This window comes from Grus americana, chromosome 17 (assembly GCF_028858705.1).
Source record: "Grus americana isolate bGruAme1 chromosome 17, bGruAme1.mat, whole genome shotgun sequence".
NCBI lineage: Eukaryota > Metazoa > Chordata > Aves > Gruiformes > Gruidae > Grus > Grus americana.
Genome location: NC_072868.1, coordinates 8,644,652 through 8,662,563, shown reverse-complemented (window position 1 = coordinate 8,662,563; position 17,912 = coordinate 8,644,652). Strand labels below are relative to the sequence as shown.

Below are 17,912 nucleotides of genomic sequence, written 5' to 3'. Positions count from 1 at the left end.
CCCCGCCCCCCCGGGGGCTCCCTGCGCACCCCGCACCGGGCCGGTCCCGGCTCCCGCATCCCCCTCCCGGGCCCCGCCGCCGCCGTTGCCATGGCAGCTCGTCACTTCTGCCGCGCGGCCGAGGCGTCGCGGGCCGATGACGCGCGCGGGGCTCGACGCTTCCGGTCGGGCGGGCCGGGAGCGGGGCCGGGAGCGGGGCCGGGGCCGGGAGCGGGGCCGGGGCCGCCATGGGCGCCGCCCGCGATGCGGAGCAGCAGCCGGGGCCGCCGGGCGAGGAGGGTCCTGGCGGCGCCGAGGAGCAGCTGGTCAGCACGGTGAGGCGGGGGCCGGGGCCGGGGCCGGGCGGGGAGCGGGCGGGTCGCGGCTGACGCGTGTGTCCCGCAGAGCCCCTGGAACATCATGATCAAGCACCGGCAGGTGCAGCGGCGCGGGCGGCGCTCCCAGATGACCACCAGGTACGGGCGGGCCGCGGCCTCCGCGGGACGGACTGGGCCGGTGGGGAGCGGGGCCGGGGCGGGAAGGGGCTGGGCGGGGCGGCGGGGGGGGGGGGGGCAGTCCGGGCCGGCCGGACCCGCGGGGAAAGGTTGAACAGAGGGACTGGGCTGGGCACCAGACTGGCTGGACTGGGTACCAGACCGGAGAGGGGATCTGGGTTAGACCAAACTGGGGCAGGGGAGGTCCTGTGCCCCCCACCTGACTCCTCCACCATCAGTTTCACGGACCCGGCCGTGTCCATGGACCTGCTGCGAGCTGTCCTGCAGCCCAGCATCAACGAGGAAATCCGGGGCGTCTTCAACAAGTACATGAAGGTGAGAGCTGCAGGGACAGGCCATGCCACCCCGTCCCATCGTGGGCTGTGTGGGGACAGCTCGGCTCCCAGGTGCCACATGAGGCTGTCACACCTGTCTCATGGCCGCTGGTGTGTGGGTGCAGTGTGGGAGCTGGGCCTGTGTGCCTGTCCCGACACTGCCTGGCTGCTGAGGCTCTAACCCTCTCCTGCTGCCTTCTCTCCAGTTTTTCCAGAAGGCAGCAATCAACGTGCGTGATAATGTCGGGGAGGAGGTGGACCCAGAGCAGCTCATCCAGGAGACCTGTCGGAGCTGCCTGGAGCAGGTGGGCACTAGCAAGGGGCTCCACTGCTTCAGCAGAGCCCAGTGCCTGGCTGAGCAGAGCAGCCCAGCTAAAACACATCCCTCTTAACGGCTTTGTCATTAGTCAGGGGGTACATCTGCAGCCGTTCTGTGGTTGCTGTGCTTGGCTTCATTCTCACCATCAAGAGGAGAGCAGTCAGGGCTGGCCAGCTAGTGCTGCTGCTTTCCACTGCTGCTGTCGGCACATGTCACATGGCTGGAGCTTCCACAGAGACCAGCCCCCAGCGCCTGTCGGAGAGTCCTGGGGGAGGGGGATTTTTTCATTTCATGTCTTGCTTTTATCCTGCTTGCCTAGACTTTATCACGCTCAGATTGTGCTTTTGCATCTCGTCATCTGTGAAAGCACTGCATGGCAGCACTCCGAGAGCAGAGCTGTTACAGGGCTTCCGGGCAGATACGCGAAAGTGAGGATTGCTGGCAGGTCCCTCTCGGCTGAGAATCAGGTAACCCTTCTTTCTTTTCCTGCAGGCCAAACTGCTGTTCTCTGATGGCAAAAAGGTTGTTCCCAGGTTGCCCCATGAGCAAGCAGTACCAAAGGTAAAAGTTATTGTTCCAGAGGCCTGAATGACTTGTAAGAGCTGGGAGAAGGGTTGGAATTGCTTTGTTCTCTGCCTTTTCTTGTCTGTGAGCACACTAGCGAGGAAGCAGAGCTGGGGGATGTTGGCCTAGGAGAGAAGGGTACCTACAGGGCAAGGAAAATCCCAGGCGTGGTCACTGCTTGTTGCAGTTTGGTGCTTCTTACTGAGACAGAGTGGGGTTGGTGTTTCCCTGCTGGCTTGTGCTCTCTGCCTCGAGTGCAACAAAGGAGAGAGCAGCTGGCTGGTTGGATGGGACCTGCATGACTAGGTGGGGAGAAGGGCCCCGCTCATCCCACTGCCATTCCTCTTCCAGCGTGCCCGACAGATGGATGAGGAGCTGAATCGTCGAGGGAGCCCTGTTCCCAAAAAGGTAGGAAGGTTTTCCGTACAAGGGATTTTCATAGAATCATAGAATGGTTTGGGTTGGAAGGGAGCTTTAAGGTCATCTAGTTCCAACCCCCCTGCCATGGGCAGGGACACCCTCCACTAGACCACGTTGCCCAAAGCCTCATCCAGCCTGGCCTTAAACACTTCCAGGGATGGGGCCTCCACAACCTCTCTGGGCAACCTGTTCCAGTGCCTCACCACTCTAACAGTAAAGAATTTCTTTCTAACATCTGATCTAAACCAACCCTCCTTCAGCTTAAACCCATTCCCCCTTGTCCTGTCACTACACTCCCTGATAAACAGTCCCTCTCCATCTTTCCTGTAGGCTCCTTCAGGTCCTGGAAGGCCGCAATTAGATCTCCCTGGAGCCTTCTTTTCTCCAGGCTGAACAATCCCAACTCTCTCAGCCTGTCCTCATAGGAGAGGTGCTCCTTTTATGTTTCAGGAAGCCTGTTCCTCGTTCCTGGCCATTTCCACAGTATGAGGACGTGCAAGTGCACAGGCAGCTTTTGGAGTGCCTCAGAGGTGCTTGCTCTTGTGCCAGCCAGCATTTCTGCTCATGACAAAAAGAGCAGCTTCCCTGGGAAGGAGCGGGTAATGAGAGGGTTCTCTTGGTCTGTACAGCTGTGTCACTGAAGGTTTTCTTCCATGCAGAGAAAGGGGCGGCCTCCAGGACAGAGCCTGTTGAACGATCGTGGGGTCTCGGGCATGGCTGCGTGAGTATGGGTCCTGAGCTGGAGCCCCTGGTTCGGGAGGGCCGGGGGGAAATGAGGCTGCCCAAATGAGGAGTACAGAAACCCTGCAGTCTCCTTCCCCTCCTGCAGAAAGGAGAGGTGCAGGAGGTGCCAGAGGGCAGGCAGAAGGGGGTTAGGTTGAGCTGTTCCCCCTCCAGGAGGCAAAGACCTTCGAGGAAGCAGTTTTAAACCGGGGGTGAAGGGGTGAAAAGGTCCAGATGGACCATTCAGAGTGAGCAGTGTGAGACACGGGTTGTGGTGGGATCATGGCAGCTGGGGAGAGGAGAAAGTGCAGCAAAGATGAGGGTCCGGAGCTGGGTGCTGCAGGGGAATGGAGAGTGTGAACAAAGGCAGATCTAGAAGGGCTGGGGCTCAATCCCTGCTGCTGGTGCTGCAGTGGTGACTGCGCTGGTCCTGCAGGGACTCATTCTTACTGCATTTTCCTTCCCCTCAGGTGGAAGCTCAAAGTCTCTGAGCCCGTGAGAAGGGATGGACCAAAGGTATTGGCTGGCCGACACTGCTGGGCTCACCCTCTCCTCCCCTTTGCTTCCGCCAGCAGAGCCCTACTGCTGCAGGAGCGGAGGACAGCGCTGAGCTGTGCTCTGCTCCGACAGACCCCTGCAGTGCAGGAGAGAAACAAGAAGAGGAGCGAAGTGCCTGGAGGCCTTTGCTTGTCTCCCCAGGCACTGTAGCCTGTAGCTCTGCGGTGCAGTGCTGCTGTTAGGAGACCTGGGGAGAGCAGTAGTTGCCAGGAGGATCCCACAAGTGTTTCCCACGAGGGAAACTGCTTAGATCAGCCCAGAGGGAATGTAACTTCCCTCCTCAGTGGAAGTCCGGAGGTCTGCGGCCAGCTCCCTCCCTCCCAGGCTGGGGGCGGACCTGAGGTTTCCTGTCAGAGAGCTGAGGCTCGTGGAACATGGGCCGGCACCAGCTTCATTTCTAATGTTGCCCCTTTTCCAATTGCTCTGTAGTGGGATCCATCCCGACTGACTGAAACCACAACCTTTGTGCTGGGATCTCGAGCAAACAAGTAAGGAATGGCCCTGTCGATGGAGGGTGGTGTCTCCAAGGCAGGAGCCCGTAAGACTCCTCCCGTCACTTCGCTTCTCTGCCTCAAAAGCAGTAGGAAGGGCTTGGGGAGGAGAGGAGGTGTCCCCATACCACCACGGCTGCCCTCCGCACAGGTGTAATGCCCCCTTCGTGTTCCTCTTTCAGAGCTCTCGGGATGGGAGGAACAAGAGGGCGACTCTACATCAAGCATCCCCACCTCTTTAAGGTCAGATGCCGCAGCAGGACACTTCCTCCTTTGGGGTTTGCTCAGAAACAGTTTCCGATGGGAATCGGGAGCATGTGCTTGGGCTCACTTGTTTTCTTCCTCCCCCACGCTCTTGTTTGTTATCTTAGAGCACGTACTCACACAGTCTGGCTAGCGCCCTGGTACATAAGTTAACGGCTTAGTGCAGCCTCCGAGGCAGTGGGTTTGCCCGGAGCCAGGGCTTGCGGTTGGAGAAACAGGAGGCAGAGCCGAGCCATGCCCCCCCGGCGGTCCCCGGTGGGCAGCACCGTGGGGGGCAACACGCTTGAGGGAGCACTGGAGTGGGATGCAGCGTCCCAGCAGGAGGGTGGTCAGAGCGGAAGGTCTGTTGCCTGTGTTCAGCTAGGTCCTTGCTGCTTTATTGCAGTACGCAGCCGACCCGCAAGATAAGCACTGGCTGGCAGAGCAGCAGCACATGAGGGCCACTGGGGGCAAGATGGTGAGTACGCCCGGGCTCGCGGCTCCTGCAGCCGGCGGGAACCACGCAGAGACCCACCGCAGGGCTAGGACGGGCAGAGGAGCAGCAAGCCAGGGCGCGTGCAGCAAGCGGCGCGCTGCGGTAAAGGCGGCTTTGGCAGGAGGCTAGGCAGGGCATGCGGAGGCAGAGGGGCTCCCGGGGTACCGTGGAGGTCTGTCCGCTGCCCCTCGGGATTTGGGCGAGGGCGAGTGGCACAGGCCAGGAGGTGCAGCCGGCTCCTGGGGGAGCAGCGGCTCTGTGCTGGCTGGGGACAGGGGATGCGGCGCTGCCCTCACCGCTCCTCCTGGGTGCTGGAGGGGGTGCGCGGCAGCCCTGAGGTGTCCCCCTCCTTGTGCTGCAGGCCTACCTCCTTATCGAAGAGGACATTCGGGATTTGGCTGCCAGTGACGATTACAGGTGAGGACCGAAGCAGAGGTGCCCTGTGCCCCACTACGCCCGCGGCTGCTCCCCCGGGGGCCTCTGTGGCACCCCACCCTGCTGCTTTGCTGCAGGGGTGCCCCATGCTGGAGGGGACCTGCTCTGTGCTGGCTGGGGGGCTCAGTGCAAGGGCTCTGGGGGCTCCATGCGAGTTGGGGGTCAATGCTGCAGGTCTGTGGTGGGTGCCAGTTGGGGGGCTGGGCACCTGGGGTCTGTGCTGGGTGTTGGGGTCCCTCCATCTCACCGCACTTCTCCCCAGGGACTCCGTCGACCTGCGGCTGGAGGAGCTGAAGCCCTTCGTCCCGCCAGCGTGGATGACAGAGAAGATGCAGAAGCACATGGAGACACTTCGCCGTGGAGGGGACGTGCTGCCCCCCGAGGGCCCCCCTGAGCCCTGAGGCCCCGCCCCCCGAGGGCTCCCCCCGGGCCCCCAATAAAGCCGCTTCGCACTCGCCTCCACCGTCTCCTGGGGAAGGGGGGGTCTGGGGGGGGTCTGGCCCTTTAAGGACCCGCCGGGACCTGCGGCAGCTCCCAGCGGCCAATCCGCGGCCGCCGGCAGTTACCGTAGCAGCCGCATCCCCAGAGAGCGGCGATTGGCTGGCTTGAAGGCGGCTGCGCGCTGATTGGCGGAGGGGCCGCACGTTGGAAACATTCAAACGGGGCGCGGGAGTGGGGCGGGACCGGACGGCACGGCACGGCACGGCACGGCTGCACCGGGGGCATCCTGCTCCGCACCGGGGGGAGCCCTGCGAGGAGAGCCCAGACTGCCGCTCGGCACCGGGAAAGCCGCAGCGGGTTCCGAGCCCAGTGCCGAGGGCAACCGCGAGCGAGCGGGAGGGAGCGGAGCCCGGGACGGTGCAGCCCGGGAGCGGGAGCCGCGTCCAGCGCCCGTGAGCCGCCGGGCAGCGGCGGCCGGAGGCGGGTTCGTCGCCCAGCGCCGTCGGGAGCCACCATGGCCTCGCAGAACGCCGACCCCGCTGCCGTGCCCAGCGTGGCCGCCCGCAAAGCGGCTGAGGCGGGGGCCACGGCGGCCCGCGGCTCGGTGGGGAAGAGGTGAGCTGGGGCCGGGGCGGGGGATGGGGCTGCCCCGCCGGACCGGACCGGTAACGTGTGCTTCCCCCGCAGGCTGCAGCAGGAGCTGATGGCGCTCATGGTGAGTGGGGTCCCGGGGCTGAGCCTGGGCGGGGGGGGGTCCCGGGGGCGATCCGGGGGGTCCCGGGCCGCCCTGACGCGCTGCCCCCCGCAGATGTCCGGTGACAAAGGCATCTCCGCCTTCCCCGAGTCCGACAACCTCTTCAAGTGGATCGGGACCATTGACGGCGCCGCCGGCACGGTGAGCGGCCGGGACGCCGAGATGGGGGGGGCCCCGGGTCCACCCTGCTCCCCCCGGGCTGAGGGTGGTCTCAGTCCTCTCCCCCCGCCCCTTCCCCCCGGGGCTGGGGCTCCCCCTGTACCCCGCCCTTCCCCCCGGGGCTTGGGCTGCCCGGACCCCCGGGGTTGTGGCCCCCGCCCCTGACTCCTGCCCCCAGGCCTACGAGGAGCTGCGGTACAAGCTGTCGCTGGAGTTCCCCAGCGGGTACCCCTACACCGCGCCCACGGTGCGGTTCCTGACCCCCTGCTACCACCCCAACGTCGACACCCAGGGCAATATCTGCCTCGACATCCTCAAGGACAAGTGGTCGGCCCTCTACGACGTCCGTACCATCCTGCTCTCCATCCAAAGCCTGCTGGCAGGTGGGTCCCATGGCCACACTACAGTGGGGTGCTGGGGCGGGTGTGTGTGTGTACGTATGAGCTGTGCCCCCCCTGCCAGTGCAGCACTGGGTGATGGGGCTTGGGGGTCCAGGCCACCCCACCCGCTGACCCAGCCCCTGTCCCCAGAGCCAAACATCGAGAGCCCCCTGAACACACACGCCGCTGAGCTCTGGAAAAACCAAGTTGGTGAGTGCCTGGGGTGGAAGCCCCCCCTCCCTCCGGGGTGGGCAGCAGTGCAGCCCCCCAACCCTGCCGTGTCCCGCTGCCTGCCCAGCCCCACGGCTGCCCCAAGACCCTCAGCCCCGTGCCCTCCCCTCTCTCCTCAGCCTACAAGAAGTACGTGAGGGAGACGTACGCCAAGCAGGCAAAGAGCCAGGAAACCTGACCCGCACTGTCGTCTCTCCCCATTGTACTTGGGTCTCTGCCCGCTCCCTGTCCGGCCGCTCCCCCCGGCTTTCTGTATTATAGGCTGTTTTTAAATTAATTTTGCAGTCCGAGTCACGGTTAATGTATAAATAAATGCATGTTTATAACTTTTCTTCTGGGGGTTTTGTTGCAGCCTGGCACCCCGTGAGTGCCCAGAGGCACCTTCTCTCAATCACCCCGGCCCCAGGGTCCTGCTGTCCCCTCTGCAGGTGTGGGCAGGAAGGGAGGGACACACCCCCGTGGGGTAGCAAAGGCTTTATTAACACTTGGGGTGCCCAGAGCTGGTCCAGTTCCCTCTGCAGGGTGGGGGCAGCCCCCAGTATTGCCTGCCCAGGCAGGGGACTGGGGGGTACATAAGGCCCCATCCCCTGCTCTGTAATGTCGTGAGCGTGCAAGGGCGGTGCAGCCCTGTCACCTCCGCTCCTGCCCCCCGCTCAGAGCACCCTGCAGCAGTGCCCAGCACGAGGTCCCCCCCGAGCCACCCTGGCCGTGGGGGCTGCAGTGCCACCCATACCTGCCGGCTGCGTGGCCTCCACTGTCCACGGTGGGATGTTAGCTCTACTCTCCATCTCCACCAGCGTGGCCCTCACCTGCTCGATCTCCTCCTCCAGGCATGGGGCAGCTGGGGGCTGCACAGGACCACCCCGTCGCCGGCTCCCCTTGCGGCTGGGCAGCGCCCGGCCCCCCAGCCCAGTGCGCAGCAGGGCTGTGCCACCCCCCTGCATGGAGAAGAGCTGGTAGAGGTGGTGGGCTCGGTATAGGTCCTGCAGGAACAGCTCCAGGGCGGAGAGGAAGAGCACCCACAGCCGCTCCAGCTCCTGCCGCTCCTTGGGGCTCACCATTTCCTGCCGCAGCCCCACCAGCAGCGCACGCTGCAGCCCTGCAGTACAGGGGGACACTGAGTCAGGGTGACCCTCCCAAACAGCCCTGGTATGGGTGCAGGGGTGGCACCATGGCCACAGCCCAGTGCAGTAGCCCCCTCCTTACCGGTGCTGAGCTCGCGGGCCTCCGTGCTCCTCCTGCGCCGCTCCTCCCGCAGCTGAGGGCTGTCCGTGCTGCCCCCGAGCTGCAGCACCAGCTGCCGGTGCCCAGCCATGGCCTTACAGAGGGCAGCCTGGGCTGCCGCACACATCCCTGCTGCCCCCTGTGCGCAGCATATATCCCTTCTCCCCGGTGCCATCGTGCTCTGTGAGGATGGGGCAGGGTCAGGCCCCTCTGCAGCAGCCCCCAGATCTCTGGGGGACTCAATTCTCCTGTGTTGCAGCACTGCACTGCAGGGATGCGACAGGCTTTGAGCTGTGTCCCACTAGCTGCACAGTGCTGGTCCCACTGTCCCCACGTATGCTGGGCATTGCCTGGCCTCCCACCCACCCCGAGCCTGAGAAGGGTGCCCCCCTCATCCCCCCGACAGCACTCCTCCCCCACTGGAGAGGCTGCGCGGAGCCTCTGCGAGTGCCCGGGGAGGAGCAGGTCCCTGGGGAGCAGCAATGCTCAGCAGGCTGGCACAGGCTGTCAAGGCACAGAGGCTCCAGCATCTCCTTGATCCTGCAGGGAGGGAGCTGCTGCCCCCCCCACCTTATAGCCAGGTCCTCTGCACCCTTCCAGATGGGACACCAGGGTCCTGGTGGAGGATCCCAGATTCCCTGTGGTCCCACACTTCTGCCCCAGAGCGGGCAGGAGCTGCCCCCCAGGGCCCCCAGCTCCTGGAGCTTCGCCGCCTGCTGGAACCCCTCAGAGCTGTGGCCGTGCTCCCTTTTCTGCTGGCATGTGAACCAGCTGCTCCGCATGGAAAGTCTGAGCTCAGCGCTGGCGCCTGCCCAGCAGCCCGTGGGAACCACGGCCCTGCGTTGCCCCTGCGCCACCCCGGCACGGCCCCGCAGGGCGAGCCTGACCTGCACGAGGCACGCACCCAGACACGTCCCCCTCCCTGGGGACCAGTGCAGGGGGTACAGCACCGTGACCCCCTCCCGACACAAATCTGGTAAAGTTCCGCACCAGCGGCGCAAGCCTTTCCCCTTTTATTGAGGCTCAGACTGAAACCACATGCGACAGACTGGAGGAAAAGCTTGGCCGCCGGTGGTGGGGCAAGACCGGGGCCTCGGTGCAGGGCAGGGTCCCAGCTGGCATGGGCGGCCGGGGGCCGGGCGCTGCGGAGCTGCTGCTCCCCAGGCGGCGGTGGAGCAGGGCTGGGTGCAGCGGCAGGCCTGAGGAATGTCTGGTCCCTTACTGCACACCCTCCATCATCTTCAGGAACTCTGCAAGAGAACAGCACGCTCAGCCTGTGGCCCTGCCTGGGGCACGCAGCACGGGTGCTTAGCCAGGGCTGTCGCTCACCATCAAAGTCAATGCGGCCATCATTGTTCTTATCCGAGTCCTTCATCAAGTCCTCTATGTCCTCCTCGGTGACATGCTCCCCAGTGGCCCTCAGGATCTCACCCAGCTCCTCGATGTCAATGAACCCGTCCGCGTTCCTGCAGGAGGGTGAGGGCAGGATGCAGCCCCACTCGCCCCCATGGGTAGGAGTGGGCAGGCATCACCCCCCGCTCACCGGTCGAAGATGCGGAAGCAGTTGGCCAACTCCTCCTCAGACTTTCCCTTGGCATCCTCCTTCATCTGGCGCACCATCATGACCAGGAACTCCTCGAAGTCGATGGTGCCGCTGCCTGCAGGGAGGAAGCCGAGCATGGGTCAGGCTGCCCACCTGCCGCCAGCTGCCCACCTGCTGCCCACCGCCGAGGGCTGCTCACCATCCTCGTCCACCTCCTCTATGATGGCGTCCAGCTCCTCTTTGGTGGGGTTCTGTCCCAGCATCCTCATCACTGTCCCCAACTCCTTGGTGCTGATGTCCCCGCCACCATCCGCATCAAACATGTCGAAGGCAGCCTTGAACTCTGTGGGGAAGGGGGTCAGGGCCAGGCAGCGTGTGGGATGGGGCTGCAGCAGTGGGACAGAGCCTGGCCCTGTGCCTTGGCTGGGTCTGGCCCCTCTTCCCACTGCCCCCACGCTCACCCGCAATCATCTCCTCGCTGAGGAAGGCGCGGGCTTCGGCCTGCTGGTCCGTCTGCAAGGCAAGGGAGCGGGGTCACCGCGGCTGCCTGCGTTGTGCCTGGGAGCCCCTAGCACAGCGCAGCCCAATGGCGCAGGGGTGTGGGGAGAGGCCTGCCTGGCTGGAGGACGATGTCATGCTGGGGCAAGTCGTGGCCCCTGGCAATCCCCACAGCTCCGGTGCTGCCCGGGAACCTGCGAGGGTGGTGGGCTGTGGGGAGCTGCCTGCCCGGGGGGCCCTGCCAGCCAGGGGGGCTCCATGGCACAGGGGCCATGGTCCCCATGTGCAGCCTTGACATCCCAGGCATGCAGTGCTATTTTTGGGATCTCCTTGCCTCCCCTTATAGGGATTAGCGAGGCTGCGGCCACAGGCACCTGTTGGCCCCGATCGAGTTTCTCCTGGAGGCGCGGGTTGGATGCAGAGCCATCGGCGCCGTTGTGCTGCATGACCCAGTGCTCAGCTTTCAGCCACCCCTTGCCATCACCGCCTCCATGCAGCCCCGAGCTCCGGCTGGGGCTGAGCCAGCGTCCCCGGGTGCCCATGACCCTCTGGCAGCCACACACTCCCCGCAGGGCACGTCCTGTGGGGACCCTGCACCACCCCGATGTCTCCCTGCTCTTGCCCACCATGGTCAGCCCAGCCCCACCGCCATCCGTGGAGGCACTTTGGCAGCCCACATCCCCTGGGCACATGCGGTGCCTCCTGCCCTGCCGGATCTCGCCTCGGCACGCAGCACATGGCATGCAGCACACAGCACACGGCAGCATGGGGGCTCTTACCATTGAAGCCATTTCTGCTGCTTCCCTCCCTCCCTCAGGGAGTCACCACCTCCTGCAGCAGAAGCCCCCAGAAGCTTCCTGGTGCCCCTGGCACCCCAATTTGTAGCATCCCCACCACACGGCATGCCCCCAGCCACTGCCCCCCTGGCCCCAGCAGCCTATCAGCTCCCCGGTGGAAATCCAGCCCCGCTCATTGGCGACGGGCACATTTTACCTAATTTAGCCAAAGCGTTATTGGCCAAGAGCTGGGGATTAAATGTGGGTCTGAAGCTGGGATAGAAATTCAAGCCCTCTGGGGAGGGACACTGGAGCCTTGGCAGGAGGGCGGTTCTGCCCCCCCTCGCAGCAACCCCTGCTCAGGGCGGGTCAGCAAGGAGGGGGTTAAAAATAGCCCCAGAGCTGCCAGCATCGCTGAGACAAGGGGGCCAGGTCTTTCCCCTGCACCAAGCTCTCTGCCCCAGCGCCATGGGCACGGACCATCGCCCACTCCCCTGCCGAACCCACAGCCCTGCCTGGGGCTCCCAGCACGGTGCTGACCTCCCCTGGTGCAGTGTCCCCTCCCTCACCCCCACAAGACCCCAGGGGCTCCAGCCTTGTTCCACCACCTGCCTTCACCCCCATTTTCTGCTCGGGTGGGCTGGGGCAGAGCTGCATTGCAGCACTCTGCTCCAGATGAGGAAGGGGCCACTGGTGGGGTCCGGGGTGCAAAGCCTGAGGGGGCATGGAGCATGCCCCTCTGGCGGTGCGGGATCCCCCGTGACACTGGTACCCGGGTCTGGAAAAGGCCCCATCTTCCTGTGCTGCCAAGAGAGTGGGAAATCTGCCCAGGTGCCTCCTCGAAGGCTGTGCCCTTGCACACTGCAGCCCATGCCAGCCACCTTTGCCAGTGCCTGGCCAGGGCTAGCGGCTTTGGGGACACGCTGGCCAAGTGGCCCATGCCTTGAGATGCTCCAAGGGGATTTCACAGGGTCTTGGAGCTGCAGTGAGGTCTAGCTGACAGCACCCTGTCCTGCAGGTTCCCAGTGTCTGGGACATCAAGGAGGTTCCCTGGCTTCTGGTTTTGCTGGGACCCCCATTCCCTGGGTGGGAGCTGGGGATGGCAGCAGTCCAGCCCACCATGCATCCCACCCTACCCAGCAGCTGGGCAGGGAGGGGCTGGGGAGGCTTTGGGGCTCCCCAGGCACTGGGTGCAGAAGCCTCCATAGACCCATGTGTGCCCAGGGGAGTGCAGAGGTCCCTGTCCGAGCCCAAGCAGGGTGCGGGGTGCTGGAGCAGGGCACAGCGGGCGAGCAGGGGCAGAGCGATGGCAGCAGCTGGGCTGGTTCCTCGATATTAATAGACATTCCCAAGAAAGCGGCGAGGAGGGAGCAGGCGTGGTGCTAAATAAGGCAGGGCGAGTGCCGGGGCTGCAGCCCAGCCGCACGGGGCACGTGGCGAGGCCAGCCAGGGCGAGGGTGGTGGGGTGCCAGGGCAGCCCAGGGAACATCCCGCAGCGGCTGCAGCACAGCGGGATCAGGAGCCTGGGTGGAGGGTACCGGGGTGCCAGGGTGTCGGGGTACTGGGGTATGGGATATGGGGGTACAGGGGTATCAGAACCCCGGGACCCCACAGTGCCAGGCACCGGGGTGCGGGGCTCCTGTGGCCCCAGGCGGGGGGACCCGGGGCCCTGCCAGGACATCCCGGGCAGGGGAGGGGCTCGGCCCGGGCAGGGGCTGGCAGCGGAGGGCAGGGACTGCGGGCAGCGCCGGGCAGAGCTGCCGTGACCCGGGCGGTTCGTGCCAGGCAGCGCCGTGCCGTGCCGATCCCAGCTGTGCCGGGCCGTGCCGGCCCCTCCGCCGCGATCCGGGTTCCCGGCGGAGGCGGAGCCGCGCAGGGAGGATCCCGGGACGAGCCGTGGCGGAGCAGCCATCGCTCGGCACCGCCCGGCTCGGCACGGCCCGGGCCGGGCCAGCACGGTACGGACCGGGCCGGCGCCGCCCGCAGCGGGGGCGCGGCTGTACCGGGGCGGGAGCGGGGCCGGGGACTAGGGGGAGGGGGGCCCGGGGCTGCACCGAGGCGGGGGTGTGTGCGTGTCCCGGGGCCGGGGTGTCCTCGGCGCTGCGCCGGGCCGTGGCGGGCAGCCCCTGGCCCTGTGCCCGTCCTGCCGTGGTGTGGCACCCGGGCCTGACCCCCCTTCGGCAGCTGCGCCGGACGGGATGGCCGCTCGCATCCTGCACCGTCTGCGGCACGCGTTGGCCGGCGAAGGCGACCGGGAGGAGCGGGTACGTGGCGGCTCTGAGGCCGAGGAGTTCCCGGAGAGCTCGGAGCTGGAGGACGACACGGAGGGGCTGTCGACGCGCCTCAGCGGCACCCTGAGCTTCACCAGCCACGACGAGGAGGAGGAAGAGGAGGAGGAGGAGGAGGACGGTGCTGGAGAGGAGCTGGGGGAGCCACTGCAGCCGACAGGAGCGGCGGCGGGTGCAGAGGACGGAGGCAGGTGCTGGGGCCTGTGTGCCGGGGGGGGCTGGGGCAGCAGCACCCTGGGGGGGACCCAAGCGATGATGGGGGCCGGCAGCTCGGAGATGTCAGGGTGCTGGGAGAGCCCCGTCCCCACAGCATGAGAGCTGACAGCCCTCTCCCGGTGCAGAGTGGGGCTCCACAGCAGAGCGCCCCGGCAGCAGCCTGCTGACCCGGCAGCTGCAGGAGCTGTGGAGGAAATCGCGGGGCAGCCTGGCACCGCAGCGGCTGCTCTTCGAGGTCACCAGCGCCAGCGTGGTCAGCGAGCGCTCCTCCAAGTACGTGGTGAGTGAGCCCGGCAGGGCCAAATGGGCGCGGGGTGGGCCTGGGTCCTGCTCCCTCCCAGGGCAAGGGTACCACAGGGCTGGGGCTTATTTCTTTCTGTCTTTCCCTGTGCTGCTCGGATGGTGCTGGCGGCTCAGATGAGCCTCAGGTAACTATCACCAGTGGGTTCTGCTGCTGCAGCAGCCCAGCCTGCTCCCTCTTGCCTGGGCAAGCCCCCTGTGGCCCCTCTGCGGCCGCACACCCGTCTCTGCTCGGCCCTGTGGGAGCAGTGTGCCTGCAGCACCGCCCTGACACCCAGCTCCCCCCGCAGCTCTACACCATCTACCTGATCCGCTCCGGCCGGTTTGACAAGGCCCCCGCTGCCATTGCCCGGCGCTACTCGGACTTTGAGCGGCTGAACCGTCGCCTGCGCTGTCGCTTTGGCTGCGACATGGCTGGCATCGCCTTCCCCAGGAAGAGACTGCGCCGGAACTTCACCGCTGAGACCATTGCCAAGCGGAGCCGAGCCTTCGAGCAGTTCCTGTCCCACCTGCACTCCATCGCTGAGATTCGCCGCTCCCCTGAGTTCCTCGAATTCTTCTTCTTGCAAGACCTGCAGGCTGCACAGCGCCTGACCTGCACCGGCATGTACCGTGAAGCCCTGGCCACCTGGGCCAATGCATACCGGCTGCAGGACCGGCTGGGGGTCTGTGGCTCCGGCCGCTTTCTCCTGACGCTGGCTGGGCTGGCCGTCTGCCACCAGGAGCTGGATGAGCTCGGTGAGGCCCACGGCTGCTGCGAGCAGGCGCTGCAGCTGCTCGAAGCCCAGGGCAGCCACCCGCTGCTGGGGCCCTTCCTGCAGGCCCATGTCCACCTGGCCTGGAAAGTGGGCAAGGACAAGCGGCACTCGGAGGCCCGGCTACAGGACCTGCGGGAGGCAGGGCTGCCCCTGCAGCAGCAGCCCACCCTGAAGGAGTGCTTGATCAAGGAGACTCTGGAGTGAGTGCCCCGCCATGCCGGCACCTGCACTGGTAGGGGGGCAGGGGTCTGTGTGTGGCTCATGCCCGAGGTGGCTGAGAGCAGTGAGGGTGATACCACGGGTGGGGATGGGGCAGGGAGGCAGCACTGTGCTCCGGTGGGCAGTGTGGCCCATGCCTGGGAGCTGCCTCGAAAATGCACTTTCTCTGTGGTTAGTCTGTCCCGTGGGGCCAGGTGCTCATGGGTGCTCGTCACCCACACTGGCACTGCTGGGTGCTGGCTCCCCCTCTGTGGGGGGCTTCTACAGTGGACGGGACTTCAGCTGGGACATACTGGCACTGCATAAGGGAACAGGAAGGCTGGGTCTGGAAGGAACTTCCCATAAAACTTATATAATACAATAAAAAGGACTTTATTTAATAAAGTCTTGGTAGGAAGAAGAGCAGGGTGCCTGCTGTGTCTGTTCAGCTTCACTTCCCCTAGGGCCCCATCAGCAGGAACCCTCAAGCCCCCCACACTGAGGTGGGAGCTGACTCATCCCGTTCCCTGTGCTCCCAGGGGCTGGGCCCCCCTGGGAGGAGACCGAGGGTGAGCAGAAGCGGTGACTGACACACCAGGGCACAGGGAGGGCAGGAGAAGTGAGAAGGGGAAGCCACATCAGCTGCAGTATTGCTTTTCCCTCCTGGGGGGCAGAGCTGTCCCCCAGTGCCCCCAGCACTGCCTGCCCTTCCCCTGCCAGGAGATGCTCCCTCGGGTGAGCACAATCATGGAAGCCAAGGGACAAAGTCCAGGGGACAGACCCCAGCTGTTCACTTGATGGCTTTATTTAAGGCAGGTGAAGGATGGCCGATTGTGGCATGTGGTTACGTGCTGTGCAGCTGGCAGTCACTGCGGATGGCTCTGTGGCTCCCCATCCCCGCAGTGCTGGATCCAGCCCGGTCTCCTTTGAGGCTTCTCCCTGCTGCTGCCTGGGGTCCTGCCTTGCCCACCTCTGTTTTGGTCCTGGGGTCCCTCCTTGGCGTGCCTGAGCCCCAACCTGCAGGGGGTTGGTAGAACCACTGCTGCCGGCTTCCTCAGCTAGAGCTTGCTCTGGTTTGGCGTTTGCTCCACCCTGATGACTCCTTCCTGCGCACAGGTGACAGCCAGGATCCCGTCCCTGCGCCACAGCCGTCCCTGCACCAGTCCCCGGCACCCGCCTGCAGAGAGGGACTGTCAGACCATGACCCGCCACCCGCTGGGATGGACAGGGCTGGCCTTTGCCACATGAGTCCCCAGGGAACAGTGAGGACTCACCAGCCCAGGGGCTCTCACACTCGTACAGCATCCAGTGGTCCGCTCGGAAGGACGCGTGGAACCACATGGAATGATCGAGGGACACCATGAACTTGATGCGGTACTGCCGGTGCGGGAGCAGGGCTGTGCCCAGGAAGGCGTAGTCAGAAATGTAGGCGGCCACGCAGCAGTGCACCTTCATGTCAGTCTCTCCTGCAAAGCAACCAGCGCTGCCAGGGGTGGCTGTGGAACAAGCCTGTGTGCATAGTGCAAGGCAGAGCCCCAGGAGCTCTGCTTCCCCAATGGCCAGCTGCTGGCAGAGCTGAGATGCTCTTTCAGACCTGCTCCCCTTGCCATGCCCCCGGGGAGAGCCCACCAGCACACAGGTATCGCTTCATGCTCCAGCGCCCACACCCGTATTTCAGCCTTGAAATCCCCAGGCTTCCCTGCAGGCTCGGGGCACAGACAGCCTCTGAATCACGACCCTCTCAGCCCGCTTCCTTGCGAGTGTGCTCTGCAGCGTGAACTTGAGCTCAAGCCCTTGGCTCGTGAGGCAGCTGGACCACTCTCCTGGCAGGACCCACCTATGTAGCCTCGTGCTCGCACCCAGAAGAGTTGCTTTGGTTCTTGTGGCTCTGAGCAGAATATATCTGGCGGGTTCACAGGTTTGATATCAATCGGCACATCTTCGGCTTGAATCTTGTTGAGATGCTTTCTGTATCTCTCTGCCAGGTTAGGATTCCTGTAGAGCAACACAGAGAAGTAAGGTTAATGCCAGGCAGGCCAGGAGCACGTCCTGCTGGCAGCAGCTTCAGCCCAGGGACCCAGGGCCACACAGAAAGGCAGGAGGGGCATGGCTCCTGTCCTGCTCCTATCTTCCCCTCCCAGGTGTATTTGGGAACTCCTCAGACAGTCACCCCAATCCCTGTACCTCCCTAAGCCCTAGCCACAGAGAAAGGCATCCCCGGCATGCCCCTTCCGCCCTGCTCACTGCAGGAACTTCTGGATGAGCTCCTCTTGTGTCAGCAGCTCCTCAGGGGGTGGCACAGCAGGCATGGTGAACTGGTGCTGCACTGGGCTCTCCTGGGAGAGCTGGAAGGAGGCCTGGCAGGTGAAGATCGGCTTTCCGTGCTGGATGGCCTTTACAGAACGAACAGAGAAGCTCTTCCCTGTACGGGTCCGCTCCACCTCATACAGCACCGGCACCTTGGGGTCCCCTGGGACAGAAAAGGGACATTCTGCCGTTGGGCCACCACGCCCCCGGCCCCCCCTCCCAGTCCCTGACCTGCCCCTCCCAGCCCGGCCCCCCAGCCGCCGGGGCTCACCGGCTCGGCCCTACTTCCCGCAGCCCGGTTCCCCCCGGGCCCGGCCCACCTGCCCGCACGAAGTAGCAATGCAACGAGTGGACCTGTTCGTCGCGGCTAACGGCGCGGGCGGCCGCCACCAGGGCCTGCCCCACGATCTGCCCGCCGAAGAGGCGCTGCGTAGCGGGCACCCAGTGGTGCCGGCCCCTGCAGGGGAGAAGGTGGCGGCGGTGAGGGCGGCGCCGAGGAGGGCGGCCCGGTCCCGGCGTCCCGACGCCCCCGCGCACCTGAAGAGGTCGACCTCCAGCCGCTCCAGGTTCAGCACGCTCGTGATCAACACGCTCCGCAGGTCCCCGGGCGGCGGCCGCCCCGCCACCGGCCCCGGCTTTCCGTCAGCTCCCTCGGCGTCGCCCGAAGCCGCCATGTCCTCAGCGACCCGGAACGGGCGCCACTGACAGCGGGAAGTACCGCCCACCTGCGGGGCGGAGACCGCTAGCTGATTGGGTCGCCGAGCCGCCAATCACTCGGGTGG

The 17,912-nt window shown here is 65.2% G+C and overlaps 6 protein-coding genes across 8 annotated transcripts; 3 read left to right on the top strand and 3 right to left on the bottom strand.

Annotated features, from left to right (window-relative positions):
• The first annotated feature begins 189 nt into the window (after positions 1–189).
• On the top strand, positions 190–5,514 carry DNTTIP1 (deoxynucleotidyltransferase terminal interacting protein 1). Of its 3 annotated transcripts, none has more exons than XM_054845951.1 (13): positions 190–314; positions 385–455; positions 713–809; positions 1,015–1,113; positions 1,620–1,688; positions 2,043–2,099; positions 2,771–2,832; positions 3,305–3,350; positions 3,822–3,880; positions 4,066–4,126; positions 4,533–4,604; positions 4,984–5,039; positions 5,320–5,514. In XM_054845951.1, exons 1-13 carry the CDS (start codon positions 228–230, stop codon positions 5,456–5,458), a joined length of 975 nt encoding a protein of 324 aa, XP_054701926.1. In that variant the 5' UTR covers positions 190–227; the 3' UTR covers positions 5,459–5,514. The 3 variants fall into 3 exon arrangements, with proteins under 3 accessions (XP_054701926.1, XP_054701927.1, XP_054701929.1); XM_054845952.1 differs by having other exon boundaries at positions 205–305; XM_054845954.1 differs by lacking the exon at positions 4,533–4,604 and having other exon boundaries at positions 205–314.
• Positions 5,515–5,748: 234 nt separating this feature from the next.
• On the top strand, positions 5,749–7,353 carry UBE2C (ubiquitin conjugating enzyme E2 C). Its single transcript, XM_054845454.1, has 6 exons — positions 5,749–6,113; positions 6,186–6,213; positions 6,307–6,393; positions 6,590–6,794; positions 6,942–7,001; positions 7,142–7,353. Exons 1-6 carry the CDS (start codon positions 6,013–6,015, stop codon positions 7,198–7,200), a joined length of 540 nt encoding a protein of 179 aa, XP_054701429.1. The 5' UTR covers positions 5,749–6,012; the 3' UTR covers positions 7,201–7,353.
• Positions 7,354–7,562: 209 nt separating this feature from the next.
• On the bottom strand, positions 7,563–8,421 carry LOC129214341 (regulator of G-protein signaling 9-binding protein-like). Its single transcript, XM_054845854.1, has 2 exons — positions 8,229–8,421; positions 7,563–8,121 (listed from the first exon to the last, which is right to left on the bottom strand). The coding sequence occupies exons 1-2, from the start codon at positions 8,419–8,421 to the stop codon at positions 7,676–7,678; spliced, it is 639 nt and encodes a 212-aa protein (XP_054701829.1). The 3' UTR covers positions 7,563–7,675.
• Positions 8,422–9,243: 822 nt separating this feature from the next.
• On the bottom strand, positions 9,244–11,166 carry TNNC2 (troponin C2, fast skeletal type). Its single transcript, XM_054845464.1, has 6 exons — positions 11,067–11,166; positions 10,251–10,302; positions 9,989–10,132; positions 9,790–9,904; positions 9,576–9,712; positions 9,244–9,496 (listed from the first exon to the last, which is right to left on the bottom strand). Exons 1-6 carry the CDS (start codon positions 11,076–11,078, stop codon positions 9,465–9,467), a joined length of 492 nt encoding a protein of 163 aa, XP_054701439.1. The 5' UTR covers positions 11,079–11,166; the 3' UTR covers positions 9,244–9,464.
• A 1,651-nt stretch (positions 11,167–12,817) lies between these two features.
• On the top strand, positions 12,818–15,238 carry SNX21 (sorting nexin family member 21). The gene is made up of 4 exons (XM_054846042.1): positions 12,818–13,021; positions 13,248–13,538; positions 13,693–13,847; positions 14,158–15,238. The coding sequence occupies exons 2-4, from the start codon at positions 13,262–13,264 to the stop codon at positions 14,827–14,829; spliced, it is 1,104 nt and encodes a 367-aa protein (XP_054702017.1). The 5' UTR covers positions 12,818–13,021; positions 13,248–13,261; the 3' UTR covers positions 14,830–15,238.
• ACOT8 (acyl-CoA thioesterase 8) lies at positions 15,203–17,695 on the bottom strand. The gene is made up of 6 exons (XM_054846044.1): positions 17,668–17,695; positions 17,485–17,587; positions 17,068–17,293; positions 16,661–16,818; positions 16,098–16,289; positions 15,203–16,000 (listed from the first exon to the last, which is right to left on the bottom strand). The coding sequence occupies exons 3-6, from the start codon at positions 17,130–17,132 to the stop codon at positions 15,882–15,884; spliced, it is 534 nt and encodes a 177-aa protein (XP_054702019.1). The 5' UTR covers positions 17,133–17,293; positions 17,485–17,587; positions 17,668–17,695; the 3' UTR covers positions 15,203–15,881.
• Between the last annotated feature and the right edge of the window lie 217 nt (positions 17,696–17,912).

Bases quoted from the DNA above. Each gene is read 5' to 3' on its own strand.
- TNNC2 (XM_054845464.1), bottom strand. The intron at 9,905-9,988 runs GTGAGCAGCCCT...TCCTCCCTGCAG, and splicing joins AGAGGAGGTGGACGAGGATG to GCAGCGGCACCATCGACTTC. The intron at 9,497-9,575 runs GTGAGCGACAGC...GTTCTCTTGCAG, and splicing joins TGGCCGCATTGACTTTGATG to AGTTCCTGAAGATGATGGAG.
- DNTTIP1 (XM_054845951.1), top strand. From the start codon at position 228: ATGGGCGCCGCCCGCGATGCGGAGCAGCAGCCGGGGCCGCCGGGCGAG. The intron at 315-384 runs GTGAGGCGGGGG...TGTGTCCCGCAG, and splicing joins AGGAGCAGCTGGTCAGCACG to AGCCCCTGGAACATCATGAT. The intron at 810-1,014 runs GTGAGAGCTGCA...CCTTCTCTCCAG, and splicing joins TCTTCAACAAGTACATGAAG to TTTTTCCAGAAGGCAGCAAT.
- ACOT8 (XM_054846044.1), bottom strand. From the start codon at position 17,132: ATGCCTGCTGTGCCACCCCCTGAGGAGCTGCTGACACAAGAGGAGCTC. The intron at 16,819-17,067 runs GTGAGCAGGGCG...GTTGCTCTACAG, and splicing joins CTCATCCAGAAGTTCCTGCA to GAATCCTAACCTGGCAGAGA. The intron at 16,001-16,097 runs GTGAGTCCTCAC...CCCTCTCTGCAG, and splicing joins GTGTGAGAGCCCCTGGGCTG to GCGGGTGCCGGGGACTGGTG.
- SNX21 (XM_054846042.1), top strand. From the start codon at position 13,262: ATGGCCGCTCGCATCCTGCACCGTCTGCGGCACGCGTTGGCCGGCGAA. The intron at 13,539-13,692 runs GCAGGTGCTGGG...CTCCCGGTGCAG, and splicing joins GGCGGGTGCAGAGGACGGAG to AGTGGGGCTCCACAGCAGAG. The intron at 13,848-14,157 runs GTGAGTGAGCCC...CTCCCCCCGCAG, and splicing joins AGCGCTCCTCCAAGTACGTG to CTCTACACCATCTACCTGAT.
- LOC129214341 (XM_054845854.1), bottom strand. From the start codon at position 8,421: ATGGCACCGGGGAGAAGGGATATATGCTGCGCACAGGGGGCAGCAGGG. The intron at 8,122-8,228 runs GTAAGGAGGGGG...CCTGTACTGCAG, and splicing joins GGCCCGCGAGCTCAGCACCG to GGCTGCAGCGTGCGCTGCTG.
- UBE2C (XM_054845454.1), top strand. From the start codon at position 6,013: ATGGCCTCGCAGAACGCCGACCCCGCTGCCGTGCCCAGCGTGGCCGCC. The intron at 6,214-6,306 runs GTGAGTGGGGTC...TGCCCCCCGCAG, and splicing joins AGGAGCTGATGGCGCTCATG to ATGTCCGGTGACAAAGGCAT. The intron at 6,394-6,589 runs GTGAGCGGCCGG...TCCTGCCCCCAG, and splicing joins TTGACGGCGCCGCCGGCACG to GCCTACGAGGAGCTGCGGTA.